This window comes from Typopeltis vanoorti, chromosome 10 (genome assembly GCF_054136105.1).
Source record: "Typopeltis vanoorti isolate ZY-2024b chromosome 10, IOZ_Tvanoo_1.0, whole genome shotgun sequence".
Classification (NCBI taxonomy): domain Eukaryota; kingdom Metazoa; phylum Arthropoda; class Arachnida; order Uropygi; family Thelyphonidae; genus Typopeltis; species Typopeltis vanoorti.
The window spans coordinates 8,448,045-8,470,242 of NC_143558.1; the positions used below are offsets into that span (position 1 = coordinate 8,448,045).

The 22,198-nt window shown below is 37.3% G+C and overlaps 1 protein-coding gene across 3 annotated transcripts in view; it reads left to right on the forward strand.

Moving 5' to 3' along the window:
• The window catches only part of Myo81F (unconventional myosin 81F), a 454,212-nt gene that overhangs the window by 337,698 nt on the left and 94,316 nt on the right, over positions 1-22,198 (forward strand). For all 3 annotated transcript variants that reach the window (XM_090398885.1, XM_090398887.1, XM_090398886.1), the window contains one exon: positions 9,464-9,666. In XM_090398885.1, the coding sequence (XP_090255011.1) occupies positions 9,464-9,666 (203 nt within the window). The remainder of the gene's footprint in view (positions 1-9,463; positions 9,667-22,198) is intronic.

A 22,198-nucleotide genomic window follows, 5' to 3' on the forward strand; every position in this document is an offset into this window, starting at 1 on the left:
GAGGCAGTTGAGTGTAAGAATGTATATAATATGCCTGAGTTAGTACGAAGGACAACAAACCAGAATGGGATAGTTAGTATGTCAAGATAAGGGTGGGACTAGGGGGGCTTTTGCGCTTTATGTATATTAATGCCAGGAGTATTAGGAACAAGGAGGAGGAATTTTTGGCCTTGGTTGGCTCCTCCTGGCCACAGGTTATTGCCATTATTGAGACATGGCTAACTGAAGATGATATAGTTAGTGGGATAGAATGTGAAGGGTAGGTATAGTGTGGTCAGGAAAGACAGAGAGAAAGGAATGGGGGAGGGGGGAGTATTATTGATGATAGCTGATGAACTGCAGCCAAAGAGAATAGAAGTTCAACTACTGGATAGTGAAAATAGTACATTTGAGGCTATCTGGTGTGAGATTGAGGCCACCAGAACAAAATATACAGTTGGGTGCTGCTATAGACCAGGTGATGGAGTAGATGATGGAGATAGTATTCATAGGCAAATAGACTCGATAGTGGAGGACAGGTAATTATTATGGGGGATTTCAACTATGGTAACATTGATTGGAAGGAGGAGAGGACGCACGGGAGGAAGGAAATGGATTTTATGCAGTTACTAAGGAATAACTACCTGAGACAACATGTGATGGACTATACTAGGGGTTCGAGAGTGCTCGACCTAGTAATTGTATCTGAGAATGTGAATGAATATGACCACGTTGCCACCAATTGGTGAGAGTAATCATAAGGTCTTGGCCTGGAAGGTGTCTAAATGTGTGGAATTTTTAATTAAGACAGGGTACATGTGGAATTACCAGGCTGGTAAATATGACAAGCTTAGGAGATTGCTTGGATCGGTGTCATGGCATGTAAAACTACAAGGGCTCGATGTTGATAGTGCATGGGAAGTGGTAAAGGAGCATTTGAAGGAGGTAATGGCTGGCTGCATACCTAGAGTCCAGAGAGTAAATCAAATGGGAGTTAAATGGATGAATAACACCATTAAGCTTGAACTGCAAAAAAAGAAACAATTGTGGAGGGAGTTTAAGGAGAAAGGTGACCTGCAGACATACAAACAGTACAAAGCACAGGTGAGAAGGGTAACTAGTGTGGTAAGACAAGCAAAAGCAGATTATGAAAGAAAATTAGCAATGGCTAAAGAGAATCCCAAACAGTTCTTTCGATGTGCTGCAAGTAAAAGAAAAAATGTCTATGGCAGAATGATTTTAAGGAATGCCGATGTTAGGGAGGTAACTGAATCAGTTGAAATAGTAGAATTACTAAGCAAACACTTTGCAAGAATGAGGGGAACCAATGGCTTATACAGGAATTGAGGTGAATAGTATATTATAGAACTTTAATGTAAATACATCTGTGGGATTAGATGGTATACCAGCTCAAGTCTTACGTGAAACGGCAATGGAATTGTCAGTGCCCTTGACCATATTGTTTAATTTAAGTCTCAGCTCTGGGTTAGTCCCAAGGGGGTGGAAAGAGGGCAAGATAGTTCCATTGCATAAAGGAGGTTCCAAGACTGCTGTTGCAAATTACCAACTGATCAGCATATCAGGAGTCATTGTCAAGGTTTTGGAGAAAGTAGTCAAGAGCAAAATACAGGAATGGATAGATGAAAATGGGATACTGTATGGGGGGGGGGGGAAGAGCATGGTTTTGTTAAGGGTAGATCATGCCTCAGTAACTTGCTCACATTTTATAGTACAGTGACAGCTGAACTGGATAAGGGTAATGGGTTTACAGTGATACTGCTGGACTTTGCTAAGGCATTTGACAGGATACCACATGGAATTCTAATCAGTAAACCAACACATGGGAATGGATATAGGTGTGGTGAGATGGATAGGAAGGTGGTTGATGGAGAGATATCAGAGTAATTTATTTAGGAGTAGAGTCCAAAAGAAGGCCTGTGACTAGTGGTGTGCTACAGGGTTCTGGTCATGGACCACTGCTATTTAATTTGTTCATTAATGATATAGAAAAGGATCTGAGAGGAACTGTTCATTTATTTATTGGCTGATAATGCAAAGTTGGGTAGAGCAATAGTGAATGCAGATGATGTCAAAATTTTGCTGGATGATTTGGATAGATTGGAAGACTGGGCTAAGGAGAATGGATGTCAGTTTAATGTGGCAAAGTGTAAGGTTATGCATTTTGGGGTGAAAAGAATAGCAGCAGTATACCACATTGATGGAACTGTACTCCAGGAATACGTGTGTAGAGGCTTAAGTGCTGTGAGGACATCATGTTGGAGGCTTAATGGATTTTTTACAACACTCAAAAAGGATTAAAATAGAATTTAATACTTCCTATATTTCGTCCTAGTCACTAGGACATCTACGGGGATTACAAAAACAATTAATGTAACATATACACAAATAACAAACAATACTAACCCCAACCACGTGGGTGACACTGAAGTCCTATCTAGATAGAGCGCCCTCTAAGGGCAGTAGTAGGTGACCTGGAATGTAAGGTGGGAACTCTGGTGATGAGTGTTTCCAAAATCTTCGGAAGCTTAATGCAACCGTATTTATTGAGATTTAATGATACACTTACATTCACCGTATACAGAAAACCCACACACACAGGCAGATACATTCACAAACTCTCCCGCCACCACCCCTCTCAACAATATGGCATTATTAAAACTCTTACCAAGAGAGCCCACAAAGGAACCGCCCTCACTACTGAGCTTAACCACATACACAGCACTTTCCTCTCCAATGGCTACAGCGATCACAGTATCAAAAAAATAATCAACTCCTCCCCCATTCCCCGTCCTTCTCGTCAACAAGATTTTAAAAATGCCATCACCATACTCTACATCCGTGGCACATCCGAAAAAATAGCCAAGATACTAAAACAGTACAACCTACACACAGCATATAAGCCCCACCGCAAACTTGTTACCCTTATCCGTTCTATGAAAGATAAGCTCCCTCCTCTCTCTCTGCCTGGAGTTTACAAAGTACCCTGTTCCTGTAAGCTGGCGTACTTTGGACAGACAGGCAGATCAGCATCCATCCGTCTAGAAGAACGCAAGTCTTACATCTTCAAACACAACTATGGCCATTCAGGCTTGGCTGACCATGTTTTGGACACCACCCACAGGGTATCATGGAAGAAAACCACCATGCTCCACCACAGCAAATTCAAGAAAGAGAGACTTTTCTTAGAAGCAGCAGCAGCTCTCAAAAACCAACCAAATCTCCATAAATACGGTTGCATTAAGCTTCCGAAGATTTGGGAAACACTCATCACCAGAATTCCCCCCTTACATTCCAGGCCACCTACTACTGCCCTTAGAGGGCGCTCTACCTAGATAGGACTTTAGTGTCACCCACGTGGTTGGGCTTAGTATTGTTTGTTATTTGTGTATATGTTACATTAATTGTTTTTGTAATCCCCGTAGATGTCCTAGTGACTAGGACGAAATATAGGAAGTATTAAATTCTATTTTAATCCTTTTTGAGTGTTGCAAAAAATCCATTAAGCCTCCCACATGATGTACTCCAGGAGATTGACGAGGCCAGGGATTTGGGAGTGTTGGTGGACAGGGAGTTGAAGTTTAGGGGGTACATTGCAAAAGTGGCTAAATCAGCTCATCAGATCACTTTGTTACTAAAGAATATTTTGACAAGCAGAGACTAGCAAGTTATTGTTCCTCTTTATCGAGCCGTAATAAAATCCCATCTTGACTACTGTGCCCAGATCTGGGTGCCAGGATTTTTTCTTGATGGGGAGGAGGCAAGTGACTAAGATGATAGCTGGTCTATGGATTGAACCTTACGAGAACAGATTGAAGAACTGTGGGTTACAGAAATTGGTTGATATGCAGAAAAGGGGGTGATATGGTTGAGACAACATTCAAATTACTGAAGGGTTTTTACAAGATTAATTCAGAGGAAATTTTTCAGAACAGGTCTGGTAATGGGAGAATTATGGGCCATCCATGGAAACTTAGCAAGGGTGTTAGAACTAGAATTTTTACTTGGAGAGTAGTGAATGAGTGGAATAAGCTGCCAGAGTTTGTTGTGGGTGCCATGACTGTAAATGAGTTCAAAGCAAAGTATGATAGATACTGTGCGAATGCTGAATAGCTGTTCTTGACATGATGTTTAGGACCTCCCTCGATTCTAGACCAGAGAAACTCTGGTCTAGAACATGCTTATATACCAGGCCTGCACAACTTGATTGTCTTTGAGGGCCAAACCCAACTTGGACCACCTGACCAAGGGCAAGATCACTTCGGACCTTGAATCTTAGACTAGTCCACTGCAGCTAAACTTAAGTAAATTTGTTAGTAGGTCTACAGTAAATACTAATTAATATGCATATTTAATTTTTTTAAAAAGTTACAATTAAAATTATAATCAAAATTATTTACAAACAGATATAGTTGCAAAATTTCTTGATAAAAACCACTTAAACATAAACACAAAGTTTACTAATAATTTCACGGAGAATATCATACTTATTCTCAGTGAAATAATAGTAACTCACAATGTGACACATTACATTTCTTTGTTGCCACTATTTTATCAAAGTTTGGTGTTATGTTTGAAGTGGCTATTCTTAATATGGCCTCTAAATTGATATCACTTAAAGATGAATGCTGTTTGGTTTTGTTCAAGTTCATGACCGAAAATGTTTGTTCACAAATATATGTGCTCCCAAACATACAAAATACCTGGTAGGCGGTATCCAACAAACTTTTAAATTTATCCTGATCCAGAATAGAATAAAACTCTTGTAAAGTACTCTTCCTATGCTTAACCCGATAGTTTTCAGAACACTAGAGATCAATAATTTCCATCTGGAGTTCAACAGGTAGATTTCCTGCTTCGACAGAAAATGGATCCTCAATCACTTTTATGCAGACTCCGTCTTCATTACTCAATGGCATCTTTTCTGAAACTCCTCACTTAGAAGTGATATGTGCTTCTTATATTTTCCACCCACCATTGAATGATATTCTGATGGAATATTCTGTTGACAAGTTAAGAAATGTGACATATTCCCCTTAGCAAGTTGATTTTCAAACAAACTTATTTTTTCCTTGAAGCTGTAAGTTAACGTCATTCGAGTGACCCAAAATGTCACACAAGAAAAATAAATCTTGATTCCATTCTTCATCCATTATTTCTGGGAATTTTTCCATATCTTCTTGAGATTTTCCAAAAATTCAAATAGTTCATGTTTTAGAGCTACAAAGCGTGACAAAACTTTACTGCGGCTCAACCAACGTACATCAGTGTGGTATGGTAGATCCCCATACGCGGCATCATTTTTTTCTAGAAATGCCTGAAACATTCTGTGTTTCAAACCCCAAGCTCGAATATAGTTGACCAGAGCAAATACTACTTTAATCACATGATCAAACTGCAAAACCTTTGAACATAACACCTGCTGATGAATTAGGCAGTGAAATTTTGTCAATGGTTTACCTGCATACTGTTCAATAAATGTTACAGCACCAACATTTTTTCCACACAGAGATGGGGCACGATCAGTGCAAACTGCTACTAAATTCTTGAAATTTAAGGATAGTTTTTTGGTTACACTCATCTTTACATTTTCTGCGATCTCCTTTCCTGTTGTTATTCCTTTCATTGAATATAAACCAGCAAGCTCCTCTGTCACCTCAAAATTATTATTAATGCCTCTTATATATATTAAAAGCTATGCAGTATCTTTCATGTCAGTACTTTCATCCATAGCATGCAAATAATAGACGAATTCACTAGCCGATTTTTCCAGGTTATCTTTAAGATACTCGGCAATCTCAGTCACCCTGCGCTGAACAGTCATACGGGACAAACTGATATTTTCAAAATTATTTTTCTTATCAGGACACAATTCGGAAATGGCAATCATCAGACACTTTTTTATCAACTCTCCCTCAGTAAATGATTTGCTGGCACAAACTATTTGTTGTTATATTTTTAAGCTTACCTTTGTGGCAACTTCATTTGCAGATGTCACTTTTTGAAAGGCTTGTTGCTCACTGCTAAGGACTTTGAATAACTTTGCTGCTTTTATGTGCTTTTCACTTGCATCCAACTTGCCAAGGTTAGGCTGTTTCGATTCAAAATGACATCTCAGATTGTACTCTTTCAGCACAGCGATAGATTCCCGGCAAACAATGCACACTATTTTGTCCTTAAACAACATAAAAAAAATTTTTTTGTCCACTCAGGGTTAAATGCTTGATGTTCTAAATCTATTTTACGCTTTTTACTTAAGCTCATTGTGTCAAAATTGACAATATTAATTACAAAAAACTAATGATGAAAAACTCACAATAATGCAGGTTACGATAACAGCTACAACCACTACACTGCCAAAGTCAGTCAAGGCATGGCCAACTTGGCGTAATACGCTCCGTTCTCGTTCGTAGACATCGTTGTCATTACGGAGATGTAACTTTGAATTTCCCCGCAGCGACGCTAACGCTAACAAAACCTCGGAGCGATTGCAATAATTTATTATTAAATATGACAGTGGGAATAACTCCAAATGCAATTTATTGTCGAGTTGAAAGAAACATGAGTGTGACATTAATCGCATGAACGTGAACATGTAGAGTCTTAGTAAAAATTTAATTCAACGCTAGGAAATAATCTAATAATTTCATATTCCCCCGTATGATTAAATAATTTTAATCAGGCAGACGGGCCAAAATAAATAGCCATGCAGGCTGCATGTGGCCCATGGGCCGTATGTTGTGCAGGCCTGTTATATACCATCAATGCCACTTCAAGTTCAGACTTTATTTAAGAAGAATGCTGGAGCCTTGCTTCATTGATATAACTCCATGAGTCATATCAACTTTATAAAGAACCCACAATATGTAGTATAATCAAGTTTAAAAAGGTGCAGTGGGCAAGACATGTTTTTTGTAGGGAAATTAAAGAATAGTAAATAGTATTGTTCTTAGTAAAAGATTAAAAGGAAAACCTAGAACAAGATGGATAGACATGATTAGTCAAGATAGCAACATCATATTACAGTGTTCAAAGTGGAGAAGTAAAGTTTTGGATAGACAGGGTTGAAGGCAACAAATCCAGACGGCCCAGGCTTGATTTGGGCTGTAGAGCCATAAGAAGAAGACTAATTGATATCTCTGGAATGGTGGTAAATGTATTGAAAAAGTTGATCATAGGCAAAATTTAGAAATGGGTGGATAAGAATATGATACTCTGTGGTGAGAGCATGGCATTGTGAAGGGGAGCTCATGTCTTATCAATTACTTTTGATAATCGAGTGATGTTTGATACCATACATTTAGGGAGATGCTATCTATGCTATTCAAGGATTCATTTTATTCTTTTGAAAAATGGGGAGATATATTGTAAGCTGTTCTTGATTGATATAGTGGGAAATAATCATGTTTGGAAGGGTAATATAATGCTTAAAGTTCACAAATAGTGCAATGTGTTGTGAACCACCATTACATTCAAAAGTTTTAAGTGATCCACTTGAAGATGGGATAAAGCTCTCTCCTTTTGCAGCATCATTGCTAGTAAAATATCTTAAAATCATTTCATTAAATTCAGCTTAAAAAAGAACATGCACTTTTTACGTATATTACTGCTTAAGTTCAGCTATTATCATGTTTTTCATTACGTGAAACAGCAGTAATAAGAGAGAACTTGATACATAATTTTGTATATTATACCATGGCAGCAGATTCACAGGTTTTACTCTTTAATTCTTCTTATTCATTTGTACTAACAACTCTTTCATATCGCCTTGCATAGCACCCTTGTCATCAACTGCCAGTTTATTTGTTTTACTTCAAAATAATCATCTTTTTCACTTTCTGCATCGTAACAGCATCACTAACATTCTTACTTTTTGTTGAGGGAAATACAATTTCACCATGTTTTGCCGTAGCTCTTCACTCATAGATTCTCCAAACAAAACACTCTCCTTACCCCTTATTCCCCCCCCACTCTCACACTTCTCTTGTTCTCACATGTTCTCTTCCCTTGCACCTCTCCCTTCTTTCACTTTTCTGCCATACCACTTGCCAAGCATATCCCAACTGTTCTGTTCCGAAGGATTCCGCATAATTGTGCTACTCATTACATCTTATTCTCTTAACCATCTACCATTTTATTCATGCTATCACTCATACATTGTTCTTTCTTGCATCCATATACTGTCAACACAGTGATCAAAATCCCTTATTAAATTCACTAACCATTAAAGATGCCAAGAAATTGTATTCTTGGTTTAATCCTTTATCCAAGTGTAAGCAAACAAATTTGCACCTGAACTATTTTCAGGACCGGGGAAACTCATATAAAGAAGCTTCACATCACTTGCCTTAGTATCCCATAATGCAAAGCACATATTCTACACACATGTATAATGCTATGCATTATGGGAAAGGTCCATCAAAACCACTACCCAGACTGGTTTTGACCTTTATTGAGGTCTCATCAGTGGGAGCCAGACACAGAGGTGATACTAAGGTTGAAGTAATGCAGAAGTCATATTTTTGTATGAGTAGCCAAAAGGTGTCACCTTATTATTAAAATACTCTGAATTAGAGATAGTTGTAAGTTTTTCCACTGTTTCCATTGTTTATACTATACATTAAAGATAATACCAAGAAATTATATTCTTGGTTAAATCCTTTATCCAAGTGTAAGCAAATAAGTTTGTGCCTGAACTATTTTCAGGACTGGGGCAACTCATATAAAGAAACTAATGACTTCACATCACTTGCCTTAGTATCCCATAATGGAAAGCACATATTCTTACTGATGTCTCACTGATGAGACCTCGATAAAGGTCGAAACTAGTCTGGGTAGTGACCCTTCCCATAATGCATAGCATTATACATGCCCGTAAGGATATGTGCTTTGCATTATGGGATACTGAGGCAAGTAATGTGAAGTCATTAGCTTCTTTATACGAGTTACCCTAGTCCTGAAAATAGTTCAGGCACAAACTTGTTTGCTTACACTTGGATAAAGGATTAAACCAAGTGGAAAATCTTGTAACAACTATCACTCACTATTGTTCTACTCTGCTTTGGTGCCATAATGGACAATGTATATAATACAGGTAGCAGCTTTTTTTTTTCTTCCCTCTCATAACTGCACAAGCAGCAAGCAATCACTTATTTAAAAAAAAAAAAAAAAAAACAGTAAGCCATTAAAGATGCATCAATAGTTATTTTCAAAATGACTTATCTTTCAGTTCCAAATATCACTGTTGTGATTATGTTTATTATTTTTATGTCTGCCTTCTTTGTTAATGCTTAATTACTTCGATCTCTCTTTATATTTGTTTTTTTAGAATTCTCATCCTCCTATTTTAATTGTTGGTTTAATTATATATATATATATATATATATATATATATATATATATATATATATATATATATATAATTTTATATTTAACCTGCAGATATAAATGATATCTTCATTTATAGGTTAAATCGCAGTAAGCTTGAAAAGCTTCGCCAAGAGTATGGAGACATTGAAGAAAGCTATAAATCCTTTCGTCATAGTCATTGGGCTTTTAGTAAAGTATCACTTCCTCATAGCTTGAGTGCTGTGACAGATTCTGAATTAGAAGATACTGCTCTTCATGTGTTTTCTTCGATACTAGCATATTCAGGGCTTTTAGAACAAGGTAAGCATATCTTCAGTTATGTACTAGTTATAAATACAGTAGTGGAAAGCCTCATGAAAATGTTAAGTTATTCATAACAGTAGTAATAGTATCAAAACTGACACATTTTCCAGTATTGTTTGTTTGTAAAAGATATGAAAATGAATTTGTTGTGAAATCAATCTTAGCAATACACTTATTTTATTACTGGAAATATTTGCAATCTTTTATTCAAGTCATTGCAATGGGGCAAGTAATTTTATTCTGATTTTTTTTTCCCCTTTTCCTTTTTAATGTATTGTAGAAAGTATTTTACAGTATTTTTTCAAATGGTTACATTGAAAAAAAATTTTAAATATTTATTAAAAGAATGTGATGCTTTCAAATAAGATATATTGAAGTAAATGTGATTTAAACAATCTTTTTTTTTCCCTTGCAAAATTCTTAAAACAATTCTTCGATTCAGAAATGAACCATGAATTTTACATATCATGTTAAGACATTATAATGGATTTTTAGATATGTTCTGCTTTTATAAACAACAAATGAAGTTAAATTGTATTACTTGCTTTCTGATTTTGTGAGCAATTGCAGTTTTCTTATATCACAAATTTATGTGGAGTAATATTTCAAAGTAACCTCAGCCTTAAAACTGTAAGAGATGATTTTTTTTTTTTGAATGCTCATTTCAATGCTAGCATTCAATTTTTAAATGCTGTAAACATTTATGGTGAAAACATCTGAAACATATCATATGCAGATTAATTCAAAATTTTTCTTTATTTTGAGGTATTCCAATTACACTTCTCCTCAGCATCCAGAAATAGTTATAAATTACTATATTTTGTCTAATTTTGTAACAGTTTAAAATTTTTCACACGAAGCATTTCAGATTTCAGTGTCCAAAATATATTACTTCATTTTACTGTTTTGAGAAAAGAAATAAAATAATACTGTTTGTCTTCTCAGGCAGGTGTTTTCTATAACAACTATTTCTTTTCAATTTGATTATTACAGCCACAACTTTCTTTTCCTTCTCCACCTGGCATCAGTTGTTTTAGGAGATAGTGAACAACTTGAATTATTTTTATATTTTTCCAAATTTCTCTATATAAACAAGTTGGTTATATTTCTGTCATAAAAAAAGTTAGCATTTAGTGTTACTTCCCCCTCTCCCTCCCACTATTACCGCAATTGCTATTGATTGCTATTTCTGAAATCAGCTATATCTTAGATATAAGAGTTAATAATCCTTTTTCCCTTTAGCAACTGCCAGGTTGAAAGCTGAGATTACTCACTACTGTTGAGAAACCAAAGAAAAGAAGGGACATTCAAGAGCTCCCAGCAATAATCCATTATATCTCAGAAATTTCTGGTTTTGTTTCCATCCTTTTGCTGAGTCTTAATAAAAAAAAAAAAAAAAAAAGCTGCTATTTCTTCTGTAAGCCACTGCAGTATTATTTTGGTCAGATTTAATTCTGACTATGCCTAATTAACTCAAAGATCATATAATTTCTATTTTTTAATAATCATAGCTTCACCACTTTTATTATCTACAAATAAATTATCTGATATAATCAACAATATGATAATAAAACGGTTATTTTTGACCACGAGAACTATAGGAGAGGACTACTATTTGGGATTTTTTTGGTGAAATATATTTATTTTGAACTAAGGTGTACCAGCTAGTTTCATCAACTTTTGGCTTCATCAGGGTTAAAATTATATAAATGTAAGAAAACTTAAATGCTAAAAAACTTTTTGCACTGAAACCATAAATAGACTGAATACAATTGCATTTTTATAAAAGCAGAAGAACACGTACATCACACATATAGCATGTGTATGATCTACTAGTTATTATGTAGGAAGGTTCTGTAGTTGGCAGCAAAATTTAATTCTGGCATGTTGAAAGATCTAATGGGGGTCTTCCAGATCTCGGGCAGAATTAATCCTTAGTTTCTATATAGGTTTTCTTCTGAACGGAGAACTGTTGTGGCTTTTTTTTATCATTCGGGAGCAGAAATCCTCCTCAGTGCAAACAGTTTTTTAGCGTTTAAGTGTTCTTACATTTATATAATTTTAACGCTGATGAAGCCAACAGCCACAGTTAGCAAAACTAGTTGGTATAGCTTATTTTAAAATAAATGCATTTGACCAAAAAAAAAAAAAAAAAGCAAATAATAGTCATTCTCTCCTATAATCACCCATTTTTTTTTAAAGAGGAGGAACGATTTTTTAAAAAAAAGTAAAGCTACTTCAGTTGTTTAGTTGCATGTTATTATTATTATTATTATTATCTTGGGCAACTCCAAGGAGTCGACAGACTCATCGAGGGAGGCCCTAACATCATGTCAAGAGCAACTATTCGACATTCACACAGTATCTATCATACCTTGCCCTGAACTCATTCACGGTCATAGCACCCACAACAGACTCTGGCAGCTTATTCGACTCATTCACCACTCTCCAATAAACTCTAGTTCTAATGCCCCTGCTAACCACACTCTTGCCCAGCTTCCATGTATGGCCCCTAGTCCTCCCACCATCAATCCTATTCTCAAAATTATCTTCTGGATTAATCCTATAGAAACCCTTCAGTAATTTGAATGTCTCAATCATATCACCCCTTTTCTGCCTATCAACCAATTTTTGCAACCCACAAATCTTCAACCTGTTCTCATAAGGTTCATTCCACAGACCTGCTATCATCTTGGTCACTCACTCATCTCTGGATCCTCTCCACCTTCTCCCCATCAACAAGAAACTCTGGTGCCCATATCTGGGCACAGTAGTCTAGATGGGGGTTTTATCAAGGCTCGATATAGAGGAACAATAACTTGTTTATCTCTGCTTGTTAAAGTATTTTTCAGCAACCAAGTGATTTGATGAGCTGTTTTGGCCACTTTTGCAATGTGCCCCCTAAACTTCAACTCCCTATCCACTAACACTCCCAAATCCCTGGTCTTATCAATCTCCTGGAGTACGGTTCCACCAGTGTGATATACTGCTACTAATCTCTTCACTCCAAAATGCATAACCTTACACTTTGCCACATTAAATTGACATCCATTTTCCCTAGCCCAGTCCTCCAAGCTATCCAAATCCTGCTGCAAAATTTTGACATCCTGTGCACTCACAATTGCTCTACCCAACTTTGTATCAACAGCAAACAAGTGAACACTTCCTCTCAGATCCTTTCCTATATCATTAATGAACAAATTGAAAAGTAGTGGTCCAAGAACAGACCCCTGTGGCACACCACTACTCGCAAGCCATCTTTTGGACTCCACTCCTGAATAAACCACTCTCTGGTATCTCTCCATCAACCACCCTCCTATCCATCTCACCAACCCTGTATCCATCCCCATCTGCTCCAGTTTACTGATTAGAGTAACATGTGGTATCCTGTCAAAGGCCTTTGCAAGGTCCAGTAGAATCACTGTAAACCAAATGTTTTGCCAGCAGCTTAGCCCAAACATAACAATTTGTTTCATAATTGTTTATTTCAATTTGCAACAAGGCATTCTAAGAAATGGGGAAACTTCTGAGCAGAGTACTGCAAATAAATTGTTATATATGTCATGATCTGTGTAAAAATTTATATTTTATAATCCATAGAGAAAAACTATTAAAAGCTATCAGAAAAAGAAAATGTCATATTGAAAGTTGTTAGCAAGGAACTAAACAGATGCCTTGAGAGAATACACAAAAAAATGTAATAAAGGTAAGCTGTATGTAACAGTAGCTAAATAAAAGTCATGCAAAAGACTTTGTCAGGAGATAGAAGATAAGCATCATGAAGGTGGCAAAATATTCTATAGGCTTTTGAAAAAAGGTTAGGAATGGGAAAAAAAAAGTGCTCTAAAAGGAGTCAGAGATGAAAATATAACATAAAGATTAATTATTATTATTATTATTATTCAGGCCTTGTCATGTTGTACCATCATTTTGTATTTTGGTTTAAGCCAATAAGAATACAATTTGGTCGACCAAATCCCAAATTGCCAGCCCATCCTCGTTCGTTCAGTATCCAGGTAGATACCTAACAGGGTGCACCACGAGAAGGTGAGGATTGGACATTAGGTCAGATCCCTGGTCAGTTCTCCGCACTCCTTTAAAGGCTATGTGGAGGTCTCCTCTCAGTTATACTGCTTTGCCCCTTAAGCATCCTGTACACCCCTTGAGAGTACATGGCAGGAATTTGATGATGATAATGATTATTATTCAGGCTTCCTTGGAGTCAAAAGACTCATCATGGGAGGTCCTTTCTAAGAAACATAAGTCTATCAAGACTCATCGAGGGAGGTCCCTCCTAGGAAACACAAAGTCTATCATACCACTCCTTAAATGCATTGATTGTTCTTGCTCTCACCACTCTATCAGGCAATCCATTCCATGGTTCAACCACCCTCCATGCAAAGAAACCACTCTTCACCCTCTTTCTCACAGTTTCCTCTTGTCATCACTCCTTCCCACTGTCCAACCAAGCAAAAGAACTCCCCAGTGTCAACCCTGTAACCACCTCTCAACAGTTTAAAAGTCTCAATCATATCACCTCTCCTTCTATCCACCAAACTCTGCAGTCTACATTCCCTCAGCCGATCCTCATAACCAAAATTGTACAGTCCTGAAACCATCTTTGTCATCCATCTTTGTACCCTTTCCACAGTTAATTTATCCCTTCAAATCCTGGGGACCCAGATCTGAGAACAATAGTCCAAGTGTGGTTTGATCAGAGTCTTATACAACAGAATGATAACTCCTTATCTCTGCAGGTCAGCATCCTTCTCATTATTGCAGCAATCCGCTGTGTTACCTCCACCACCTTTGCAATATGTCCCCAGAATTTCAGGTTTCTATCGATCATCAACCCCAGATCTCTTGTCTCCTCTACTTTCTCCAATTTAACTCCTCCCATAGAGTATGCAGCATCCCATCGATGTGTCCCAAGACCTTACATTTTGCTGCATATTCAAATCTTCTTGTAGGACTACTACATCTGCACTATTGCTAATAACCCTTCCCAGCTTCGCATCATCCGCAAACAACTGAATATCCCCTTGCAATCCACGGACAATATCATTGATATAAAGGTTAAACAATATAGGTCCCAGTACTGAGCCCTGTGGAACCCCACTTGTAACCTTCTGCCTCTTTGATATTTCTCCACCATACACAACTCTCTGATACCTATTGGACAGCCAATCCTGAATCCAGTTGACCAATCTGACATCCAGACCCATGTGCTGCAAGTTGAATATCAGCTTATCATGTGGCACCCTGTCAAATGCCTTTGCTAAGTCTAGGAAAATGGTAGTATATGCCTTTCCCTCATCTAATGCTCTTGTAACTTTATTATGAAAGGCTAGCATATTGCTAAAACAAGAGCGCCCCTTCACAAATCCATGTTGACTCTCACAGGTAACATTACCCTCATCTGCCCAATGCTGTATACGATCGTCATTACTTTTTCCAAGAGATTACTAACTACTGATGACACACAAACTGTCCTATAATTAGACACTTCCAGTCTGCTACTGCCCTTATGCAATGGCACTATCTTACCTTCCTTCTATTCCATGGGCACCTTTCCTGCAGCTAGATTTTCATTGAAAAACCAGGTCAAAGGCACTGTCAGTTCCCTAGCACATTCTCTCAAAACTTTTGATGAAATACCATCCAGTTGTACAGCTTTACTGACATCCAGAGTACTCAGTATTTGGAACACACTCTCCTCCTGCACCTGTAAACCTGGAACCTGCCCTATCCCTCTAGTATTCAAATTGACTTGTCCAGGATGAAATACTCCAGTAAAGTGTTCATTGAACAATTCCACTATGTCCTCTGCATCAGTCACTCTATTCCCATTTTTATCCCACAAGGTCATTCTTCCACAGTCATTTCTCCGCCTCCTGGCCACATAACTAAAAAATTCCCTAGGATTTTCCTTGGATCTAAGGGCCAATCTTTTCTCATATTCCAGTTTCAGCTTCCTTACCATACTAGTCACTCTCCTGGCCTATGTCTTATATTCTTCATGCATCTTCTCTTCACCTGTCTCCTTATATCTCTTCCATAGCCTATTTTTTGCATGCAGTTCCTGTTTAATATTGTTTGTCATCCACTTAAATCCAAATTGTGTACTCTTCTTCACTCATGGAATATAGCTTTCCATTGCTGCTAACAAATATTCCTTCACAATTTCCCAAGCACTAATGATATCCCGGCCTTCCAATTCCTCCCTCCACGAAACTTCTCCAAGTTGATGTCTAAGACTATTATAATCACGTGCTTTATAATTCCACATACGTTCCCATCTCTTTGATACTCCTGCATGTCTATTCATTTTTCCAAGTCTAAACCATATGGTCACTCTCTCCAACTGGTGGGAGAGATGTCATCTCAGTTATTATGTCAACTCTTCTGATGCTATAACCAAATCCAAAACTCTCAAACCTCTTGTTCCCTCTGTTACATGTTGCCTAAGACATTTGTCCTTCAAGAATTCTAGAAATTCCATTCCCTTATTGCTACATGCATCTTCCTCTCCCCAATTTATACTGCTGTAGTTAAAATCTCCCATAACAATCATTCTTCTTGCACTTGCCACGCTCAACTGTCTCAACATCTCCTATTCCCCACCCTCTGTGCTCCTTGGTCTGTAGCAACACCCCACTAAATATCCTGTCTTGCCCACCTCCACCTCACACCATATGCTTTCAAAATCATTAGTGTCACAGCCTTCCAAAGCCTCCACTCTTAGAGGACATAAGTCATCACTCATCATAAACAGTACTCCATCACCACACTTTCCCTTCCTATCCTGCTGAAAAATGCTGTACCCAGCAATTTCTATTCCTGTTATTATATCCTCTTCTGTCAATCACGTCTCGATGATCCCAATAATCTTTGGCCATGCTAATGCTATCAGTGACACCAATTCCTCTCCCTTATTCTGAATACTTCTGGCATTAGTATAAAGCATAAAAATGCCATTGTTTCTATGCCCAGCATTATCCCCCCTCTAGACTCCACTGGGCTTAGCGTTACCTGATGTCTTCCCCCTTCTCCCAAATACCCATTCCCACAAACAAGAAGCCACCCCTGCTACCATCCACACTGGGACACACTGACTCATTCAGAACAGCAATCTCTCCAGATGCCTATGTCCTTCCTCTCCAATCCTCTCTGCCATTCAGTATCACCGCTCTTCTACTCAGCTTGTCACTATCATACCTAGGCAACACACACACTATCTTTCCTCTCTGTGTCTTCTTTTGTACACCCTCAAGCAAGAATCTCATATTTCTTGCTGTCCTACTTACATTACCACTCAAGTCATTTGTTCCTACCATCACAATCATCTCATCCACCCCTCTCACCTCTCTTAATTGCCATTGCCACACTTTCTATCGTTCCTCCTGGCAAACACTCCTCACGCATCCTATCTTGAACACCAGTGATCAAATTGTCCCCATACATTACACCTCTTACCACCCTATTTCTCAATTGCTCACATGCATCCCTCACTTTCTCTCCTGTAACACTTTCTCTCCGTGCTCCCCTACTTACCTGCCTTCCTGACATCACTCTAGCCCTAGTCCCTGTGCTCTTGCATTCCTCTCATTCCCTCTCTCCTGCTGTTTCAATTCTTTCCTCTGCTATCATTCCTATATCTGACAATCATTCCCTATCTTCCACTTATCCTATTCTCACCCCTTCTATCATTCATACAACTCTCTTTCATTCCTTGTCTTCTACTGTTCCCATTATCTCCTATTCTATTACTCCCATAACTCTCTCTCATTCCCTCTCCTCTACTATTGTTCCTATTCTCTCATTCCCATAACTCTCTCACTCCTCCTCTGATTCGCCTTGCATTTGTTCTTCCAACTGTCTAATCTCATCTTTCACACTTCTCATCTCATTCTTCAGACATTCCACCTGCTCTTTCAGCTCATCTATCTCTCTTTACTCTCTGTAAGTCAGCCACTCTTGTTTGCCATTCATCTTCCCAATTGAGACCACCTCCTAAAACTTCAGAATCATTCACCCTTTCCATACTCCCCACTCTTATTATTTTATTCATACTTCTCTCGCCCTCTATCATACCAGTCATCTCTCTACGTGGAGAATCACCTGTCTCTGACTCAGCGAGGTCAGTTATGGTCATTTCTAAATCATAAAGTTCCTCCCATTGCCTGCATTTTGCTCATATATACGTTTTCCCCCTTCTCTCTCCTGCCACATATACAACCTTTAAGATTACTTAAAAATTACTTAAGAATAAAGATATTCTGGATGTCTGGAGTAATTACTTTGAAAAATTATTAAAGAAGCAGTGACAGTATGCAACTAGGAGTACATATCAATACTTGAGTTAGAAAAGCTATCAGAAACCTGAAACATGGAAAGGCAGCTCGAGTAATGATATCTGACCAGAAATGCTCAGATGTGGAGGTATGAAAGTTTTACTATAGCTGTGCTGCATAATACAGAAGGCCTAATCAGTTCCAAGTGATTGTAGTATACCCTTCATAGTACCTATATACAAAACGGGAAATAAAAACTAAATGTGAGAACTACAGAAAAATATTCCAGATAAGATTTATTCAAGCATACTGGAAAAGAGGATAAGAAAGATGGAAGAAAATTTTGGGGAAGAACAAGCTGAGTTCAGATCAAATAGGGATTTTCACTTTACCAGATAGTTGAGAACATAACAAGATCCATATCTAAGTTTTGTAGACTTAAAAAAAGCATATGTCAGACTTTTCAAAACAGGACAATTATATAGGATAAGTGAAACATTATGCGGAGAAATATATATTAAAATTGAAGGAAGTACAGGAAGATTGTAAAATCAAATGTAAGAAAAGGAAGCACATTATCACAATCATCCATATGGATCACATTATGAAAGAAAGTAACATTAAACCTGATGGTCTGATTAGAGGTATCAGACTTAGCTCTGCTTTAGGCAGATGATGTTGTACTCCTAGGTAAATCCAGTGCATGCTACTAGAATTCTTTAACTAAAATTTAGCAGCTGTAACAAATTTTGCATGAAAATTAATAGTAAAAATCCTGAAACTGTGATAATAGGCAAAAACATTGAAAACATCAGCTGCACTCTGAATGGAGAACCTATAGAACTACTGAGATATTTCAGCTTGCTAAATATCTCAGTAGTTCTATAAGTTCTTTTGTTAAGCTGCAATTTTAAGTGAAGATGGTAAAATTAAAAATTTATTCAAAAAGTTTATATTGAATAAGAGAGAAATTAGTCAAAATGCTAAATGAAGGTGTGAACCTAGCTATATACAGGTGTTCACACTACTTTTAACATCTGAATCCAAAAGTTGCATTAGAAATAAAATATTTAATCAATGATTAGAGACCACAGATTTGAGAGTTCTGAGAAAAGTTGGAAGAGTGAACAGAATTCTAGAATAGGCAAGTTTTCTGATGCAGGATTTGCATGGAAAAGACTCAGAAGACCAAGATCTAGGTGGATTCATGCAGTTAGAAGTGCTTTAGAAGACTGAAATATAAGATATGATCAGTGGTGGCTCGTGGCTTGAGATCGTGGGGAGTGCTGCAACTTTCGAAATATACATACACACTGTAAGTCCAGTGTATACAGTGTATAAAATATCAAAATTATGGTAAAAATTAAAAAAAAAAAAAAATTAAACATGAAAAAATATTATTTATTATCGATAAAATTATACAGTTTGGTATAATTCAAAATTACTTAAAAATAAAATCCATTATCATAACCCCAATAATGTTCTAAAATAAAAACTATAATGATTGTTGTCTTTAATTGTAATGTCCAAATATTTAAAGAGACGGAGTAAACACGATAAGCACTATGAACTCTCTACTACTGGCACAAACTGCATATAAACAACAGTGGAACTGCACGACAGACAGTGCCACATTACGCTAATAGCTCGCATCTCACTATGACGTGCATATGCTTGCGCGCGTAGCAATATGACACTGTGATAAACACAGTGCTGCTAACGTCCTTTGCCCTGCAAGATGGATTTTTATTACTTTTTATGCAAAATAAGAGAATTGTATAGGATTGTTGATGATAAAATTAAATATTACAAGCAAATATTAATAAATATATTTATATATCGAGAAAAATTGGGGGTGCCGCAGTTTTGCAGCACCCCCATATGATAAGCTGCTCCTGGACATAGCAGTTCTGACAAATAACAGACTAATTTGGAAGAAAATTGTCAATAGGAAGTTAGTGATCATATTAATTTATCATGTTGTACTATTGTAGTATCCTGTGAGAGTACATATCAGGAATTTGATGATGAGAAATGATTTGTTCCTGGGTCTGAAGACAACTGTAATATCTTGGTCTTCAAGATAGCAATGGCTTTGTAATAAGCAACCTCAGTTTAGTGTGACACTAGGAAGTGTATAAGAAGAACTTATAAGAAGCATTTCTAGTAAGCTCACTTTATCAGAAGAGAAACCATGACACAAATGTTTATAGCTCTAAGATGACAGTATCCAGTAATCATCCAGAAAAACAACATATGAATGCACAATAGCTCAAACCAAGCACTTCTTGAATCACATTTTGTTTATATGTTAATCACTATTTCTATTTGGTGATGTTAGTTCACCACTCTAAAATCTACTGTCAGTAAATCAGCACACATCTTGATCTACATTGTGTTTTACAATATAGCATTAAGATGCTGGGATGGTAGAGATTAGCCTTAATAACCACTCATGACTTAATTTTCACGGTATTAACAACACCACAAACACTTTTATCAACGAAGATGTTTTATTAACGCTTATATTTCACCGATTTTCAACTCAGCATCATCAGAGCACAACACACATGTAAACACGACAGTGAGTGAAACAATATAATTGCAAAAGACAAAAGATCTAAAGTCCTATTTTTGGTGCCCTCTAACGAAAAAAAAAAAAAAAAAAAGCAGTTATCCAGGAGTTTTTCTTAGGATAACTGTCTCCCAAATTTTTGGCAAATTAATGCAACCATATTTGTTAAGGTTGGGAGAATTCTTCAAAGCCATTGCTGACTCAAAAAATAATCTTTCAGATCTATAACGACTCCTAAATAGCACATTCGTTTATCTCCATCTAATCCTGTGTGAAGGAGCGTCCAAAGTGTGGTCTGCCAGTCCCGACTTGCCATAGTAATAGTAGCGAATGTATCTTTCATGTTCTTCCAGGTGGATGTTCACTGATCTTCCTGTTTGCCCATAATAGGCCAAGTCACAGTCACATGTAACTTCATACACTCCTGGGTGTGCTAAAGGGTGAAGTTTATCCTTAGGCGAGCGGATCAGAGTTGCCAGCTTGACATGAGGTTTGAAGGTGGTGCGAAGGCCATGTTTCAAAAATACTTTGGCTATCTTTTCCGATGTACCTCTGATATACGGAATAGAAACGGTCATGTTATATTCTTGTGTATTAGGGGAGGGCAGAGTAATGGGCCTATGTAGTATTTTATCTATTTTGTAGGGATTGTAGCCGTTGGCTAAGAACGTATGGCGCAGGTACTGGAGTTCAGTGGTCAGAGCTGTATCGTTACAACAAATGGCTCTGGCTCTGTGTGCAAGTGTTTTTAAAATGCTGTACTGTTGGACTGGATGATGATGTGATTGTTTATGTAGGTATCTTCCTGTGTGTGTGTAGGCTTTCTGTAAATAGAAAAAGATAGTGATACATCTGAAAGGCGGGTTACTAATGTGTCAAGAAATGGTAAACAGTTATTTGATTCTTTTTCTACTTTGAAGTGAATTTTGGGGTGTTGGCTGTTTAGGTAGGTGACAAAAGCATCCAAAGTGTCTTGTCCATGGGGTCAGATGGCAAACACATCATCTACATAGCGTAACCACACTTGTGGCTTGTATGTAGTACTTTGTTTTCAAAGTGTTCCATGTAAAAATTTGCTAACGGGGGAGGGGGGGGGGAACCCATAACAGTACCATTAATCTGTTAGAATTTCCTCCCCATGTAAAGTATCTGGGGGAAATGTAAATTTCCCCCAGATATTTTTCCCACAAAAATATCTGGGAGAAATTTAGACTTGATTAAATCAAGAGTGTCTATAAGTGGTACATTGGTAAATAAGGAGGTGACAATGAAACTAACCATTATGTCTGAATCTTTTAGGATTAGATTTTTAACCAATGTTTTGAAATGGATTGAATTTTTTACAAAAGTAGAGGAGTTGCCAGTAAGGGGGCAAGCGACTTAGCTAAATGCTGGGCTAGTTTATATGTGGGACTATCTATGCTATCAACTATGGGGCGTAGGAGAATATTAGTTTTGTGGATTTTTGGTAATCCATAAATACGGGGTGTTTTAACATGAATTGGTTTTATTTTGCCAAAAATTTGGGAGACGGTTATCCTAAGAAAAACTCCTGGATAACTGCTGTTTTTTTTTTTTTTTTTTCGTTAGAGGGCACCAAAAATAGGACTTTAGATCTTTTGTCTTTTGCAATTATATTGTTTCACTCACTCACTGTCGC